The sequence below is a fragment of the Megalopta genalis genome, unplaced genomic scaffold (assembly GCF_051020955.1).
Source record: "Megalopta genalis isolate 19385.01 unplaced genomic scaffold, iyMegGena1_principal scaffold0029, whole genome shotgun sequence".
Classification (NCBI taxonomy): Eukaryota; Metazoa; Arthropoda; class Insecta; order Hymenoptera; family Halictidae; genus Megalopta; species Megalopta genalis.
This window is the reverse complement of record NW_027476098.1, coordinates 2215001-2234504: the sequence shown is the minus strand read 5'-3', so window position 1 is coordinate 2234504 and position 19504 is coordinate 2215001. Positions and strand designations below refer to the sequence as shown.

The 19504-nt window shown below is 41.2% G+C and overlaps 3 protein-coding genes across 3 annotated transcripts; 1 reads left to right on the top strand and 2 right to left on the bottom strand.

The window, feature by feature from the left end:
* The first annotated feature begins 1837 nt into the window (after positions 1–1837).
* On the top strand, positions 1838–2420 carry LOC143260995 (death-associated inhibitor of apoptosis 1-like). Its single transcript, XM_076527631.1, has 2 exons — positions 1838–2329; positions 2399–2420. The coding sequence occupies exons 1-2, from the start codon at positions 1995–1997 to the stop codon at positions 2409–2411; spliced, it is 348 nt and encodes a 115-aa protein (XP_076383746.1). The 5' UTR covers positions 1838–1994; the 3' UTR covers positions 2412–2420.
* Positions 2421–12681: 10261 nt separating this feature from the next.
* Positions 12682–13612, bottom strand: LOC143260993 (uncharacterized). The gene is made up of 2 exons (XM_076527630.1): positions 13504–13612; positions 12682–13420 (listed from the first exon to the last, which is right to left on the bottom strand). The coding sequence occupies exons 1-2, from the start codon at positions 13566–13568 to the stop codon at positions 12790–12792; spliced, it is 696 nt and encodes a 231-aa protein (XP_076383745.1). The 5' UTR covers positions 13569–13612; the 3' UTR covers positions 12682–12789.
* A 183-nt stretch (positions 13613–13795) lies between these two features.
* LOC143260988 (uncharacterized) lies at positions 13796–14428 on the bottom strand. The gene has a single exon (XM_076527627.1). It carries the CDS (start codon positions 14426–14428, stop codon positions 13796–13798), a length of 633 nt encoding a protein of 210 aa, XP_076383742.1.
* Positions 14429–19504: the final 5076 nt, after the last annotated feature.

The window sequence follows — 19504 nt, the reverse complement described above, 5'->3', positions numbered from 1 at the left end:
TGGTTTTGTATCCGGAGAGACTCGCGGATGCTTTACCCGTGATTTTGGTCTCATTAAGATTTCTTAAAGTAAGTTTTTTTTATCTCGGTATAATATTGTAGCGAGCGAGAGAGAGGGGGGGAGGATGCAGCGGTTGTTCTCTCTCTTGCATAAGACGACGCATGATTTTTCTCGCGCGACGCATTTATAGAAGTTTTGTGGTTTTGTATCCGGAGAGACTCGCGGATGCTTTACCCGTGATTTTGGTCTCATTAAGATTTCTTAAAGTAAGTTTTTTTTATCTCGGTATAATATTGTAGCGAGCGAGAGAGAGGGGGGGAGGATGCAGCGGTTGTTCTCTCTCTTGCATAAGACGACGCATGATTTTTCTCGCGCGACGCATTTATAGAAGTTTTGTGGTTTTGTATCCGGAGAGACTCGCGGATGCTTTACCCGGGAAGTCGCTTGCGAAGCGATATTAGGATTTCGGTCTCGTTGAGATTTATTAAAGTAAGGTTTTTTTATCTCGGTTTTTTCTCTTGCACCGCATTCTCTTTTGCAGCAGTTTCTCTATCTTGCAACGATATGGATGGAGAGATGTATTTTTCTACTTTATCGTTTTGGAGAGAGAGTGAGATGGATTATAACGATGTGAGAGAAGTGCATGTGTGCATGTTAATAAATAGACGAAGCCTAATGCGGAGCAAAACAAATCGTTGTTGTAAAAGACAAAGTGACAGTGAAAAACAGTGTGCTAGTGAAAACTTAATAATTATATTAAAAAAATCAATCATGTCGCGAATAGACTTTATTATAGATATGGACGGATTTAGCGTAAATAAGCAGTTTCTTTGTAAAGAACTAGCCATCGTAAATGTGCGCACAGGCTTCGCGTCTCTATATGAATTCGAGCTAGGCGTCCAATACAGCGATTTAAGTGAAGCTGATAGAAAGTCTGCATGGTACGTCACGAATTTCATTCATGGGATTCCTTTCAAAAATTTTTCGGGGCAAAAGAATTATAAACAGATAGATATTTCGGCATTAATTAAACTTTTTATTCGCGGATACAGGGATCCCATAATCGCTTATAATAGGTCATGTAGAACAGGATTTGTTAAGCCAAATTGGCGTTCAGTATGTTAATTTAGAAACATTCGGTTGCCCTAAATTCGAAATTTTAGCCGCGGACCCGAAGTATGGGCCAATAGACCCGCCATGCAGGCTTCATTGTTGGACGCCTAGTTCAACATCGAAGCGGAGGGTACAGTATCACTGTGCCCTCACCGAGGTGCGCGTCTTTCGCAAGTGGTACCTCGAAGGTAATTTTTTTATTTTTTATTTTTTATTTTTTTACAATTATTTTTATGGTGCATTTTTTGTAGAAATAGAGCGAAAGGCGTAAGCCTGTGTGCGCACTCCTAAGCGAGGTGCGAATCTTTCGCAATTGGTACCAGCAAGGTAATTTTTTTATTCTTTATTTTTTATTTTTTACAATTATTTTTATTTTTTACAATTATTTTTATTTTTTACAATTATTTTTATTTTTTACAATTATTTTTATTTTTTACAATTATTTTTATTTTTTACAATTATTTTTATGGTGCATTTTTTGTAGAAATAGAACGAAAGACGGAAGCCTGTGCGAAGCCTTTTTTGGTCGAGGTGATGTCTTCGGGGAGAAAAAATTATAACAACGTGCCGATCGGTGTTGATACGATGGATGAGAAGAGGTATGTATAATAATTGTTATTTAAAAAATTAAAATTAATTTTTTTAATGACGATTATTTTTTAATTAACAGGGTCTTCTTGAAGAGGAGGAGGAGGAGGAGGAGGAGGAGGAGGAGGACGCGGAGGATTGCGATTGCAATCAACGGCTCAGTATCACTGTGCCCTCAGCGAGGAGCGCGTCCTTTGGAAGTAGTTCATGGAAGGTAACGTATTTTTTCCTTTTTTAGTTACTATTATTTCTTCATTTCCACGATACCTTTTTCTTTGCAGAAAGAGATAATAATGGACTATCGACGCGAGGAGGATAGACTTCGAAGTTTCGAATTCTGGCCAATTGAGTATATTCAGCCGGAGGAGCTTGCAGCCGCAGGATTTTACTATCTGGGGCAGGACGATTTTGTCGCATGTTTTGCATGCGACATCGAATTGCATCGGTGGCAACATAACGACAGGGCTATGTCGGAGCATCACTTCTGGTCCAGAAACTGCCCATATGTACTGGGGGAAAATTGTGGCAACGTGCCGATCGATGCTCATCCCACAATCATGTCGATATCATCATCAAGAAGCGGTGTGGACGAGTGCGGAATCTACGATTATACCATGGATGAGAAGAGGTATGTATAACAAATGTTATTTTAAAAGAAATTAAAATTTATTTTTTAATAATGATTTTTTAAATTAAGAGCGTCATCCTGAGGAGGAGGAGGAGGAGAAGGAGGAGAAGGAGGAGGAGAAAGCTTGCGATTGCCATCAACGCGACGCGTTGGCGAAAGAAGAAGAAGAAGATTATATATATATATATATATTGATGTCGATCATGTTTCAAAATTTTTAGTAAAAAAGATTGTAATAAAAAGGATTTATTTAACACATATTAATATACATTTTTTTAAAATACCCACAATCCTATCCAAAATTTCCCTAAAAATTATAGTTATTTCTTGCGAAAGAAGAGGAAGATTATATATATTGTTACGGATTACAACACTTCTCCCGCGTCGCGGCATTTTATTTACAATAGAGAACACGAACTATAATACAACTGAATTAGAATATGTTAGAGATCTTCGAATTAGATGGTGTTGATCGCTCGACGGTCCGATCCCGACTCCCCGATTGTCCGTTGATAAAACACCTCCGTGGCAACCCCTCTCTTCTATTTTTCTTTAAGGAGTTGCTCACAACAGGGCAGTTTCACATTACAGCGATTTGATTTGGACAAGTCGCCGTAACAATATATTGATGTCGATCATGTTTTAAAATTTGTAGTAAAAAGGATTTTAATAAAAGAATTTATTTAACATATATTAATATACATTTTTTTTAAAATACCCACAATCCTATCCAAAATTTCCCTAAAAATTATAGTTATTTTCTTATTGTAGCTATTCGGTTAGCGGTTTGTTCAGGGGGGTGAAGAGAGAACATTTTTTATGATAGGGCATGTATATTTTTCAAAAAATCATATTAGTTTACAATATTATTTTTCGCATTTATATAATTTTTCTAACAATGCTCGTCAACGGGTTGTATTCCACGATGCAGTCGTGTATCATCAAGCAGTATGCAGCCGTCGAAGGTAGGACATCCTTTCGACATTCGAATTCGATTCGCACGTCGATGGTCGCATTTTTCAGCGCTTCGTTTTGTCGCGAGCAATCGATGACTACGAACGGTCCATACAGTAGAAAGTCGATTGTATTCAATAACACCTCACCGTCGTTTTTTTCATAATAGGACTCTTGAAATTTCGCGTACATGTCGTAGAGCAACGCGTACTTATCCTTTTCGAAATCGATGTTCAAATCGTCGTAGGGATACATTTCCGAGTTCAAGTAAAGTCGAATATTAGATAAGAAGCAGGAATCGAATTGGGTAGCGTTTTTCTTTAAATCATTTTTCCTTTCGGTTTGTAACGCGAATATCACGTATCGCGGTTTTTCCATTTGCGGAGCCGTTTTTATCGCCCACGTGTGCTTCGTGGTTGTTTGCAGCATCGGATATTCGTACAGTTCCCACGAACGGAAACTCATGCTGATCGATCTTTCGCTCTCAAGAATACGCAGCATCGACAACTTGTGTATTTCATCCAAAGCGACGTGTGGCATTCTCCATTGAATTTTATACAAATCCAGGACAGGTTTCACATTGTCGGACCAGCTTCGTAGCGCGTTAGCGTCGTTGCGCGCGCGAATCAAAATCAATTCGTGCCGAGCATTTATTACAACGCGTTTGTAATCTTCGCAGAAGCCTAGCAATGTGTTCATAGGCACGCAAAAGTTGAAATTTCGAAAATTCGTAGGCGTTGCGATGAGATTTTCCCTCCGTTGATCATCGTTCCTGTACATCCAGCCTGCGTTGGACAGCGCGTTGTTCTTCGTAATGTTCAGACTCGCATAATTCTTCAAGGTCGTCGTTGTACCGGGATTTCTGGACCGATCGATTTCCACTCCGTTCAGTTCGTAACGTATCTCGTCGAACATAAACGCCACCGCATTGTTGTCTAGAGCTACCGTGTCGTTTGCCAATCCTCCCGGTAGGCTGAGTCTTCCCTCCACGTATAGGAAGCTTTTACACGGAAGAGTGTACAAGTCTTGATGTTGAATGGGTATTCTTATCTCATCGCTGTTTCCAAACGTAGTGTTGGCGTACGGATTGTAGGTGTGCAGTTCGATCTTAGTTATTCGATTGTCGAAGATCGGTGCTTCGGAGACGTTCAAAATGTCATACGACATGATGCGAGGGCGCGCGATTACTTGTTGACGACAAATCCCAAAGATTGTAGATATTTAACGTTTCGTGCAGTTAATTTCCTCGTCTTATTCTCCTTATTACTATTGTTATTATTATTATTATTTTGGAACGATACACCGTCTTTGAAGCTTGGCGTATTATTGTGAATTAGCATGACGTTTCTTTACCGAGGTTATGAGATGGTTCGACGAACGTGCAATCGTATCGTGATTTCTTCGTTTCGAAAATCAATTAAACGTCCCGACTGGTCCACAATGCGAATCGTTAAATCATCCATTGACCGTGTGACGATCGGAAGGTAAATGACTCGTGCCGGCGTTTCCGATATTTTATACCCTGGCGACACGTTGGGCGCGAATTCGTGTATCGTGTGAACCAGTTTCCCGTTATCGTACGAACCGGTGGTTACGTTGCATTCTATTCGAATAATATTCGTATTAATGATATTCACGGGGGTGTCCGATATATGCCATGTGTTTGGCGATAAAACACGATTCATAGAGAATCCTAGAATAGGGCCCACGTTATTAGGCATTGTAAAATTTATCTTATATGCGCTTTTAATTTCGCTTTTCATAGTATTGTTGTTCGCTCGCAAGATCAGCGGGTATTCCGGATCGTTCTTATCTTTGGCTGCAGGATACCGCATGCTTATCTCGCGCCTCAAGTAAGCGTTGATCGCCTCCAGTTCGTACGAACCATCTGGGATGCTTATCTCTTCATCTTTGTCGTCGAAATAAAATTTATTGTTTCCAATATTCGAACTGATGTTTGGTATTGTGTAATAAGTTTGCAAATCGAGCAGACCCAGTTCGTAGTTGGCATTGCTCAGATCTATAGGTGGGAAGTACTTGGACGATAAGACGCTACTTCTTCCCGATAACGTGAACGTGTAGGACATTCTTGCAGCGGCGGTAGAATGATTAAAAATGCTATGTCAGAGATTCTCGCAAAAATTTTACGCACAATTGTCCACATACGCTTTCGTTGTAATTTTGATAATTCTTGCGATTGTATGAGATTACCACGTTCGGTCCGAAGTATCGAATTAATTCGATTGGTGGTTGAAGATTTCCAAAACTATCGAAGTAGCTGATTCGCGACTTCTGCTTTATATATGCAACCCAGTGTGTTCCTGGACCATGACTGCTATCCAGATTGACTATTCCTCGTTCATTTATCCATATTTTATTGGGCAATGCATCGAGCATGAAAACTCCGCGAAAATGTGGTAATTTTCTACAGGCAATTTTCAATTCAAGATCCGTCGTTGAGTTATCTACTTTTTTTCGTTTCGTCTTCCTTTTTTTTTTTCTTTATTCCTTTCCCACGCTTGTATGGTGCAAGATACACTCCACGGCCCTCCATGGCACGATTGTGTCGTTCCAATTCTTCCAATTGTTTCTTCGCAGCTTTCGCCTCGTTTATCGTTTTAGCCACTGCAGCAGCACCGCCTGACAATGCTCCCAAAGCTCCCAAAGCAGGAAACAGCAGCGGTAGAAAACCACCTCGTTTGGCAATTGGTAGAATTCTTCCAATATTGTAGCTACTGTAGTTCTTCTTCTTCTTCTTCCCCTTAACCGCTCGTCGACCCTTCTTCCTTATCAGACCCATACCTAATCTTGTCAGGGAATGTCTTTTACCAGTCCGTAACGGTATACAGAGCTGTTTATACCAGTCTGTAGCGGTATACAGAGCTGTTTATACCAGTCTGTAGCGGTATAGGGAGCTGTTTATACCAGTCTGTAGCGGTATACAGAGCTGTTTATACCAGTCTGTAGCGGTATACAGAGCTGTTTCTTACCAGTCTGTAGCGGTATACAGAGCTGTTTCTTACCAGTCTGTAGCGGTATACAGAGCTGTTTCTTACCAGTCTGTAGCGGTATATGAAGCTGTTATGTCAAAAATTCTTTTGTTTGATAATGAACAAAAAAATGTACGTGCGTTAGTTACATGGAGATGTGCTCTATCATTTGAATACGAGAAGACTGATATCTATGATGCTTGAGTTCTCGTATAAATACCTTATCGTTCGAGAAGAAAATTTAGCATAACAAAAGACAGTCGAGAGAGAGCATGCGTTTCGTACGACAGTCCTTGAATATCCGGGTTCCGACCTACCGCACGTTCGACGACCATGACGAGATAATTCGGAAGCATGGGCCATTGCTACCGAGTACTATACGATGCGTGATAAGCGGCCCGTCAGGATGTGGTAAAACGAACGTCATGATTAGCCTGTTGGAAAGTTCTAATGGACTGCGATTCGCAAATGTGTATGTGTATTCGAAATCGTTACGTCAACCAAAATATCAATACTTGAACAACTTGTTCTCACACGTGGGCAAGGACGTAGGTTACTTTGCCTATTCGGACAACGCGGACGTGATTCCCCCGGCGGATGCTCGACCGAATTCGATATTTATCTTCGACGACGTTGCTTGTGATGAACAGGACGTTATGAGAGAATATTTCGCGATGGGCAGACATTCGCACGTCGATTGTTTCTATCTGTCGCAATCATACGCGAGAATACCCAAACATTTGATTCGCGACAATGCCAATCTATTGATTCTATTCAATCAAGATGCCATGAATCTGCGACACGTTCATCAGGATCATGTGAATACTGATATGTCGTTCGAAAGTTTCAACGCAGTTTGTTCAAGGTGTTGGCGAAACAAATATGAATTCCTTGTAATCGACAAAGACAGCCCTGTGAACCGAGGACGTTACAGACGCGGATTTAACGAATTCGTCGTGCTGTGATCCAGCTCATTTGGACGGTAAGAGGTGTCGGTGTCACATCGTGCTCCCACTCGATATGCGTCCGTCAAAGAAAAACCTGCGAGCTGCCATCGTTAAGGAAATAGCTAAGACCAGTGACGTCATACGTAAAAAGAGTTTAGCCTTGAAAGTTGGGAAAATGGATGTACAGTCTAACATTGAGACGAATTTACGTCCGATCGTGGAACCATTGAAACAGCTGGTTCAAAATACAGCTACGGAAGCGAAAGATAATACATCAAATGCTGACCGATCGTTGGATTTGCAAACACAGCAGTCGCTGTTCTCTGTGAAGAAGAAGAAGAAGAAAGTGGAGAGAGAATTTATTAAGAAAAAGAGGACACACGATGAAGCGGCATTAACTCCAAGGATGCATTTGAAAAAGAAGAAGAATAAAGTATATTCCCCCATCGGTGTCAGCGATGACGCCGACTATGTTGACGATGACGACGACGACGACGACGACGACGACGATGATGCGAACACCAATATGGTGCTCGAACCAACACCTTCAATGCATCGGGAGGTAGCTTTCGAATCATCTCCAACGGCTGCAACATCGCTGGAATCATCGGTGCGAAATATTTTGAGAAGCCCTGAAAAGCATCGCGACGAATACGAGCATTTGTTCAGTAATCTTGGACCTTTAGCGAGCGAATACTTGAGAAATTTCTTTAGCGGACCGCCGACAAGTCAGGACAATGTGTACGGAGTGTATTTTCATAATAACAAACTGATGCTTGGAAACGTTGCGTTCGACGTGGAAAGCAACGATGATATTGTTATTAATAAAATTAGGTACAGAGGAACTCCAGGTCTCTACGAATTGATATTCAAAAGAATACCCAACGAGAACCTGTACACCGAGAATGATAAGGAAATTTATAGAAACATTCTCATCGCTACGCATGCGCACCGACGTGGTAATCAGATAATGGGAAACAAGGGCTACAAGTACAAAACTATTATAGGACCACTGTTCTCAGCGTTACGTGGAAAAGGTATAAATATTCCAACGACGATGATGCGTGTAACCAACAATCCGGTCGATTATGTGCATTGGGATGACCCAAATGAGCTGGTAGATCGTCTGAAATTGTTGATTGCATCGAAAAATGCTGGTCATACCAACCACAACAATGAAATAACATCCATAATCGAAGAACTTCGCGAAGCTGGATTGATTATAAATTAAATTGCTCGAATATTTATTACGTTAGTGACGAATGAAATGCCTGTTCGTAAATTTATCAAATGGTTCGATAAAATGAGTATCCGTTGGAATTGCTGCGAAACCAATCAAACGTTATCCGTAGATGAAAATTGGGAGGACAGATTTAAAAATATTGAGTTCAGACTCGACGACATTTGTCGACAAATACAACAGATCGAGCAACAGCAAGATCTACTCGAGTTGTTGGTGTTAAAGAAGAAGAAGAAGAAGAAGAAAGGAGAAGAAAACAACTGAACCGAGAAACGAAAAAAAATGTCTATTAATAAATTTGGTACGTTGTATAAACATAGTACGCCCGAGTCGAAAGTACTGGCAGATATTTCAACTTTCCATTCGATATGTAAAAATTATGTACACGACAATGCCATATGCGCGATCGGCAATTTGTACGATGCGCGAGGCGCTAAGATCGCTCGTGTCGCAAATCCTACGACGAACGATGACGCAGCCACCAAACTGTACGTCGATCGCGTTTCAAAGATAGGCGACGATACTGTCACGTCATCGCTTCACGAGTACATGCAGAATAATACGATGTGCTTCTCAACGGAATCGTACACAGCTCGAAACAAGAGGATCAAACATTTGGCGGAACCGCTTCAAAACGATGACGCGGCCACTAGATCGTACGTTGACGATGTATCGAAAAGAGGCGACGACGAGCTTCGTAGAAAAATAACAGCTAACGAAAAAATGACGAAGGGTGTCGAACAGGCCGGTGTAAAATACAAGTCCGAACTCGTGGGTAAAATAACGGCTAACGAAAAGTTGGCGAAAGATGTCAAACAGGCTAGCGAGAAGTGCAAGTCCGAACTCGTGGATAAAATAACGGCTAACGAAAAGTTGGCGAAAGATGTCAAACAGGCTAGCGAGAAGTGCAAGTCCGAACTCATGGATAAAATAACGGCTAACGAAAAGTTGGCGAAGGATGCCAAACAGGCTAGCGAGAAGTGCAAGTCCGAACTCATGGATAAAATAACGGCTAACGAAAAGTTGGCGAAGGATGCTAAACAGACTAGTGCGAAGTGCAAGTCCGAACTCATGGATAAAATAACGGCTAACGAAAAGTTGGCGAAGGATGCCAAACAGACTAGCCTAAAATGCAAGTCCGAACTCGTGGGTAAAATAACGGCTAGCGAAAAGTTGGCGAAGGATGCTAAACAGACTAGTGCGAAGTGCAAGTCCGAACTCATGGATAAAATAACGGCTAACGAAAAGTTGGCGAAGGATGCCAAACAGACTAGCCTAAAATGCAAGTCCGAACTCGTGGGTAAAATAACGGCTAGCGAAAAGTTGGCGAAGGATGTCAAAGAGACTAGTGCGAAATGGAAATCCGAACTCGTGGGTAAAATAACGGCTAACGAAAAGTTGGCGAAGGATGTCAAAGAGACTAGTGCGAAATGGAAATCCGAACTCATGGATAAAATAACGGCTAACGAGAAACTAACGAAAGATATACAGCAGACTAATGAGAAATGGAGGAATAAAGTGCTGGCTAAAATATATAATTTTCAATACGACAGTGATCAGAAAATTAAATCAATTGATTCAGATAACGATGAAATTAATGTGAAAATTGATAACGTATTTTCGGTATTGGAGCAAAAGGTTGAAGCGTTAAAACAGAATATGAAAGATGAAACGGACAGCTCAATCGGTAACCAACTAAAAATCTTTGAGGAAAGTTTTCGTGGTAAAATGGAGACATTAGTTGCCGAGGAATTCTTCAAGGTTATGCCACGCTCATATAAATAAAATGCTTTTGCGACGATTGCATCATTTTTGTTAGTGATTACGGCGGTAAAACATCGATTGTCGAAAGAAATTGGAGCAGTAGCAGCAGCAACGATGCGTAACAGCAGCAGCAAGAAATCATCGTCTCGTGATTCGCTAAAGCAGGCTATCCAAGACATCGTGGCGAATATAGACACGAAACATGAACATCACAAGGACAATTCAATGAACACGAATTATTTCAATAGATTTATGTTCGATCTGATAAATATGATAAGAAAATACGTTCTACACGTATCGGACGAGAATGACGAGTTCGATGCATTGGGTCTACCTATAGAAAGTATAAAAGTTCCTATTAACACCAACGACGCTGCAACGAAGAAGTATCTCGACAACGTTATCAACGAGAGGGCGGTAATTTTGAACAGTGACAACGAATTTTTCGATGCAAAATCTCGAATTATTCGATATTTGGCAACTCCGGTTTTCGCCAGCGACTCGACAACAAAAAGTTACGTCGACGACGCGATCGATTCGTTGAAAAAAACATTTACGTACGACCTGTATGAAACTATCGACGATGTTCACTCGATGAAACGCGCGATCGAAATTCTCCAAAAATTCGTGACAAACGACGAATCCAATCACGAGAATCTGAAGAAACACGTTGAGACGTGCATCGAGCAGAATAACAAAAATATCGATGAAAAGCTACGTCAAAGATTTGTCGAGCTGGAGGATAAGTTGTTCGAAACAACGAAAGCTGAGGGTATCGTGGATCGAGAAAAATTGAATGCCGTTGTGAAATTTGCTGGCAACATCGAGCACAAACTTGCAAGTGTGGAACACAAAGTTAACAGCAACTGGCCGAAAAAGATTGATAACCTTGAAAATCAAATATTAAATAAAATCCACAACTTGGAGGAACTTACGAGCACTGGCAAAGCGAATCAGGGAAAGTTGGCGCAACTTGAATTACTCGTAGACGAACTGCAAAAGAAAGTTACAGTAGGCGGTTTTGAAACTGGCAAGGAATTGGATGTCAGGTTCGAAAGGCTTAATACTGCTATGTACAAGAGATTACTCGAGCTGACTGGAGAGGGGAACATAGTCGCGAAATTCGAACAGTTACATAAATCTTTATTAGAGAAATTTACCGAAATATACGGACAAATGCGACGTATCGAAGAACAGCAGCAACACAGTGTGCGCGTCGCTTTCGAGGAATTGGATTCTCGTATGAGACTTCGTTTCAGAGACTTGTTGACTGTAGCGGTAGCAGCAACCACAGAAGAGATTCCGATAATGCAAAAAGCGTCAATAGCTGAAAAGTCCATCGATAACGCAAAAGAGGACGCGACAGCGGTCGAGAAGACTTCGAGAACGCAAGGATAATTAAATTAGCGTATCTTAATTTCAAGCGACCGCAGATTCATCGATAACGCAAAAGAGAGCGCGGCAGCGGTCAACGCAAGGATAACTAAATTAGCGTATCTTAATTTCGAGCGACCGCAGACTGATAAGGTGAAATCATGAGCGGCGACAAAGTGAACTTGGTGAATGAACTGCATGCTCCGGCGAGACGTTACTTCCGGCGGAGGCGAGTGGTTACGCGAGGACTCGACGATCTCTGGCAAGCTGATATCGTTGAAGTTCAACCGTACGCAAGAGAGAATCGAGCACATCGATATATTCTTACGATAATCGATACATTCAGCAAGTATGCCTGGGCCGTTCCTTTAAAAAGCAAAAATTCTGACGATGTGTGCAAAGCTTTCGCGTCGGTGTTGAAAAAAGATGGTCGAATACCGAACAATTTGCAAACCGATATGGGGAAAGAATTCTACAATAAAGATTTTCAAGAATATCTGAAGAAACGTAACATCAACCACTATTCCACATTCAGCACTATGAAAGCGTCCATAGTCGAACGATTCAATCGTACATTGAAGAACAACATGTGGAAATTTTTCTCGTTGAGCGGAAAATATCGTTGGATCGACGAGCTATCCACGTTGATTAAGGACTACAATAATCAAAAACATCGCACCATTCGTATGCGACCTGCAAACGTGAATCATAAAAATGAGAAACATCTTTTATCTACCGTATACAGCAACGTCAAGATCGCCGGTCCTGCGAAATTCAAAGTTGGCGACTATGTGCGTATCAGCAAGTTCAAAACCGTATTCGACAAAGGATACACGCCGAACTGGTCAACGGAAGTATTTAAGATCGCGACGGTGAAACGAACGAACCCCGTCACGTACCTTTTGGTTGATTTGCAGAACAAACCTATCGCTGGAGGATTTTACGAATACGAGATACGCGCTACCAAATATGCCGACGTGTATTTAGTAGAAAAAGTATTGCGTCGAAAAGGAAATGAAATATATGTAAAATGGTTGGGGCTGGATTCGTCACATAACTCTTGGATAAAGAAATCATCTGTACTTTAATTGTATAATGTAATGTTTATTTTTGTTTCTCTAATAAACATGAAAAAATACATAAATGCTTTTTACATTAATACTAATTAATTCCCCCCACATGCACACAATTTCAACGATTCGCTTTCGATACGATTAGATCTAAACATAAAGCTAACAATTCGCAATCGATCAGACAATTTCGTTCGAACAATTCGTTTGTAAAAATTACGGTCGCATAATTCTGCTCGTTATTGGAGTTTTTTACAATGTCAACGAGCTTCGCGAATCTATCCTGAATTTCTGGAATATTTTCTAATAACCATGAATACATATGATCCATACATAACTCTAATTTGTACAAATTATCCATCGTCTCTTTCGTAACATAAATCGATGCTTGAGAATCGAACAACTTGATTAGACTCATTCCATTAAAATTAACAATTTGTAACGATAAAGTCTCATCAATTTGTTTTTCCTTCTTGTCCGCGTCGAAGTAATTGTGAATATAATCTCTAGTTTTCACCAGCAGTTTCCACGTAGCCATTGAAAAAGAAATCTCTGTTCCACGATTGTCCCCCAAGACAAACTCGACGCGCAAATTTTCATCCACGCGTACACAAATTTCAAGGAACTTGAAATAATTGCCGGCTATGGAGTATCTTCTACCCAAGATTCGCGCGTTGCGCGGTATCTGCAACTGTTTCTGCTGCGACTGGGGTTGCGACTGTTGAAACGACCGTTTCATCGAAATGGAGTATCTATAAAAGAAATAACATACAATATTTTTTTTCTTCTTTCATAAAAGGAACATTTTATTCCCTTCAAACTTTCTTTTACTTACCCATAATTTTTATAATCGTTGTGAGATCCATTTTTATGTAAAAAATTATTGATTTGATTTGACATTGTGAATATTATAATACTGAAGAACAACTGCGCTATAAGAAAGTAATCTGTAGAACGCACTACTCGCTGTACGCAATGCCAAAAGCTTATATATACAATTCCCCTACCATTTTTCCCCCCTTCTTACACGCAAGATAACAATACAAGGAGCGTATACGCCCCTTTTCCGCTTACAAATAAAAGTGAACACGCGCGCGCGCAACACGGGATTCGAAACATCGATGAAATTATATAACCGCTTTTATTTTTTCTAACTCCCCCCACTCCCTCTCCCTCCTGCCTCCCCCTTTCGCGATTTTATAATGTCCCCAAGGAAGGGTTTCGATCGAATTGTTTAAAATGTATCGTTTATCATCGTATGGACTCAATGCTAATTTACTCTGTGATACTGAATACACTTGATGTTGTACAGACATTATCAATTTAACGCAAACTGATTTTTCTAAATGATCGTGAAGGCATGCTAAATAGTCGTCGAAAGTTATATTTTTAATCGTCACGTTAGTCTTAATTCCTTTAATCTTTTTTACATCGTCTTTGTCTTGTACTCGAATAGCATACATTTTCGAGCGAAGACCCACAAACTCCGTCATGATTTTACCTCCGTTCTCGTCCTTCATTAATCCTAATACTTTATTATTCGCGATCGGAACGCCGTACACGTTATTTCTGTCATAATTGCAAGTATCGTATCGGTGAATGTCACGTTTTATCATCTCGTACGCGTCGTCGCAAATAATCTGATAAATTAAACTGTCCGTGTCCGTGTACAAAATCCTGCATCTTTCTTGAAAATTTGGAAGCATGTAGCCATAATGAAAATCATACAAATGTAATTTAGATATGTCCAACACTGACATGCCTATGTAAATAGGTTTATAAAATTTAATAGAGAGCTGCTTCATTTGAACTGCGACAAAATCCTCGGAGAATACAGTACAGCTATGGAAATTTGGTCGAGCTATTAAACGTCCAGCCCCGTATCGACCGCTCCATCGCGAGAGCAACTTTACGTTTACATGATTTCGAACGTTTTCCATCGTTTTTCCAAACACTGCATTGTTCATCAGTTTGAACAGATTCTTCGAGAAGTCATTGTTTGCGTTGGCGCGCAACCTCGTATTTAAATCTATGTAACGGCGTAACCAACATGATTGTTCAAACTTCAGTATCCGATGAATTTTCTTTAATTTTAAATTATACCTCAAACATTGCTGGAGGTATCGATAATGGAGAACGTAACGATTCTTATCGCTAAGCGTTGTCAACAGTTTCTTTTGCAACGTCCCAACCTCGTGAATCGGGCAAAATGGAAGATCCGCGTGAGCATCATGAATTTCCTGAGGATACTCTAAGTCGACCTCTAAAATGTACCCGACGGGGCTGTCGATCGGCACGGAATCGATGTTGAAATTACTCGTATCGTCAACCCATTGGAAACCCCTGTGCGGCAAAGGCTGCGACATGGCCCAGCCATACAAATTATTAACATCGAAATACATCAGATAGCTGGACGGTTCGGCCGAATCGTACGTCGACATATACTTGTTATTCGCGCGCGCGTAACGATGCGAACATTGACTCAACCCACCACGTATTCCCCGCTCCACGAACAAAAGCATGTCAACGTCGGTGAACAATTCCAACTCGATCTTCGTCAATTTTAGCATCGCGTCCCACGCGAAACCAGGCAACGTATAATAGTGTGCTGGATCGAGTTTATAATTCTAGAGCGACTTTTCGCGAAAATTTTCAAACACGTCGGCCAACAACAACACATCCAATTTCAAGTACAAGTCGCTGTACTGTCCTAACGTTTGTATACCGAAACGTGACCAAACTTCGTTCGCGTGACAATAGTCGACGTCGGATATCTCGCTGTCGCATAACTGATTATAAAATGCTTCGCGCGGTGGTAAACAAGTGTCGCTTAATTTGTCATAGGTCGATACATAGTCGTATGGGAAAACGCCTTTCCTGGTTAGAAGATGAAAATCATCGTTCGAAAGACGATTGAATTGGCTCCTCACGATATGCAAGTCGCTCTTGTCCAAGTACGACGACAACTTGTCCAGACTCGAATTCAAGAATTTGAACGAATCGATGAATCGAAACTTTATGCACTTCTTCCACGATTTTTTGATCGCATCATTATTCCTCTTACTGTGTTTCGTGAAAGAAATGTACTTCTCTTTCGTCAGCGGTAACGCGTCTATTTTACCTTCAAACGCGTTTGACAATTCATTGATGAAAAAGTGTGCGTCGTAGCCGGACAAATTGTGAAAAACCACCGGTATCACGTACGAGGATTGATAGCTCAGATTGCAACGGCTGTGCGCCGGACCCCGATACGCACCTGTGAAATGACAATGATCATGCACTCGCACGTCGTCATTACCGAGTGGTTCTTCGCACACGTGACAATACGTAGCGGTACGAAAAGTTGAGATTTGCGCGGCGGTCAACGGAGCCATTGGAACCGTTCGATCAAACACCGGCTGCAATTTACAGCTCAACTCGTACAACTTCGATGCAAACCATGCGGTACAATCTTTCTCATCACGATAAGCCCGATACTCGCTCAACGAACTGTCGTATCGACAATGGAGGTAGTAGCCTACGCTGAAGGCATGGTGATATTGATATCTACAGTAAGCTCCATGACCTTGATCTTTCTGTTTCTCCAGCAGGCATTCCAAGTCTGCGTAGATAACGAACGGTGTCGGTTCCTTGTACGCATAATTCTTGAACTTCAGCCACTTATCGTCTTCCGTCGGAAGTTTCAAAGCACATTCATTCATTCGACTGCAATCGATCTCGTGAATGTTCAATTTTTCCTGCGATTTGAAATATTGTAGACACCTGACAAAAAAAACATAATTTTTTAATTTAATTTTTCTCGCCCACCACCACCACCACCATCATCCAAAAGAAAGAAAAAAAATTTACATGTGTGGATCTTACCGATCGCAAATATGCTTGTTGTGCTGCGTGCTGATCCGAGATGAAACCAGACGAGATAAATTCCTAATACAGAGATAATGATTGCGCAAGTTTTCGGAGTCGTGTATGAGCAGCAAATTTACATGTTTCTCCCGCTTCCTTGAGGTCAAATGCAACGTCCGACATCTTTCTTGTTCCCCTCCCCACTCGAACACGTTCACGGAAACGTCGTTCGCTTTTTCGAACTTTGGTATGTCCTTGAACAACATCGGCAATTGGAATCCCTCGGTGTGGAGCACATCGCTGTAATGCGGATAGGATGATGTGCGATTCAAATTATTTTTAGCTGGATATAGGCTTGCCACCACTGCCCAATAGAAACATGCATTATCGTCGTCACTGTACACATTGAGGACTGCTTTCTTTAATTGCACTGTTCGAGGCACGGATACCTGACAACCTGCTTGTAACGGTTGATATTTGTTGGAATTCACCATCAAATGCAGGATCTTCGATAACGCCCATCCACTGTCTCGTTCTTGAAACTCTTCTATCGATGTCAAAAGCGTTGGCACAACATCTTTCGCATACCAGCGACGTAGATTCGACGAATGAAAGAGCGCGACGTTTCGCGTGCTAAAACTTTTCACCGAAACCTCGTCGCGCAGCACAAATTCCGCCTCCAATACTATGTTCACTTTTAACGACAAATGAACGTTCAAAAGTTCTGTAATACGATTCGTAACTATTCGCTTCGCGTGTTGCAAGAAATGACGTGGATCGACATGTTCGACGTTGATCACAACGCCGGTCGATATACGATTCTTAAACGCCGACTCGATGTTCTCCCAACGAAGAGTCGATGCTCTCGCGCCAACGTTTCCATACAAACCGCTACCAACGCGTGATGAAAACCGATGATCTAACGAGACCTTCAAAGTTTTCATACGGCACATGATCGACAGCAAACTCGATTTTACACCTATGGGTGCTTCGTTTTTCTTCACAATGATCATATATTTCCTACACCATTGTAAACATTCAATACATGATTTCGTCCATTCGCGATACTCGTCCACAGTTCGAATCATCCATGACATATGTGTTAACGATTTCAACATGTCCTTGCAAACTTGCGTCATCTTGTGAAAATATTAATTCACATCAATTATTAAAAAGAAGTTTTTTCAATTTTGATTTCACGTCGTCGGTTAAGTTTCCAGTTCTCACGAACGTAACTACACTATACAACCAACCACGCGATGCTCTCCCATCTCGATGATATGTAGTATCGCGGACGGTGAATCGATCGCGGGCCATTTCACTATAATTTGGCTAAATCGTTTCGTGTAGATGAAACTCACGCGACTCGTCAAATCTTTTCGCATTAGACGTTCCGTCGCTGTTTTCCACTCGAGCGGAAATTGATCGTTCAGGTATAAGTTTATGACGTATCCCCAAACCAAATTCTGTAATGTAGGAACCATCTCACGACGTATCTTCGTCACTCGATGAAAAATACTTCGATATGAATTTCACGCGTGAAGCATTGAGTTTCTCGGTCGGTAAATTAATGTCCCATTTGATTTTACGAATATCCCAATCATCGTCGTCGTCGTGCAATGAATATTCCAATCTTCTCTTCACTTTGTTCAATGGAGGGAGGAAATCACCTCTGGTCATACACCGTTCAAATTTTGATAATGGTATCAACACTGGTTCGACGCAAACATAATCAGTTTCTTTACGGTATTTAAAAATAATCCTCTTCAACGATCTCTTCGAACGACATTGCGTGCTCAAAGGAACGATTACTTTTAAAACATCAATACTATTGTATATCACGTAATCGAGCAAGTCTCGCGATTTGAACACGCATGCACCCACGTATGAAAACCTAGCGAGCGGATATCTCCGACGAAAAACACAGTACACGTCGCACAAAATAACATCACAATATCGGATAAAAATCCGTCGAGCAATACTCGAAAAATTATGAACACCGTGTTCAAATATCTTAGACGTTGCGAACGATTGCAACGATGGCACGTTCAACGAACCAACTTCCATACCAATACTCAACTCAGTAGCGAATAAAATGTTCGCTGCAAAGGGAAAAAGCAAAAAACAGTAAAAGAGAGAGAAAAAATATCTCTCTCTCTCTGTCCACATCATTTGCAAGAGAGAGAACAACCGCTGCATCCTCCCCCTCTCTCTCTCTCGCACTCTACAATATTCCACCGAGATAAAAACCATACTTTAAGAAATCTCAACGAGACCAAAATCACGGGTAAAGCATCCGCGAGTCTCTCCGGATACAAAACCACAAAACTTCTATAAATGCGTCGCGCGAGAAAAATCATGCGTCGTCTTATGCAAGAGAGAGAACTACCGCTACATCCTCCCCCTCTCTCTCTCTCTCTCGCACTCTACAATATTCCAGATAAAAAAACCATACTTTAAGAGAAACCAAAATCCCCCGATATCGCTTCGCAAGATAAGCAACTTCCGGGTAAGGCGTCCGAGAACCTCTCCGGATGCAAAACCGCAAAACTCCTTATCGGTGACTTCCCCCCTCCACACGACGCGTGCCGCTCACGATGATGCTTCCTTCCCTTTACCCCCCCCGGCTCAGCCTTCCCCTCGCCCTTGATTGCAGAACGCAACCTATATACCTACTGTTGTTCTCGTTGTTCTTGTTGTTCTTTTTGTTCTTGTTGTTCTTGTTGTCCTTGTTGTTGTTGTTGCTGTTGTTGCTCTTGTTGTTCATGTTGTTGTTGTTCTGGTTGATGTTGTTGTTCTTGTTCTTGTTTTTCTTGTTGTTCTTGTTGTTCTTGTTGTTATTGTTGCTCTTGTTGCTCTTGTTGATCTTGTTGTTCTTCTTGTTCTTGTTATTCTTTTTGTCCTTGTTGTTATTGCTGTAGTTGTTCCCGTTGTTGTTGTTGTTCTTGTTCTTGTTGTTCATGTTGTTGTGGTTCTGGTAGATGTTGTTG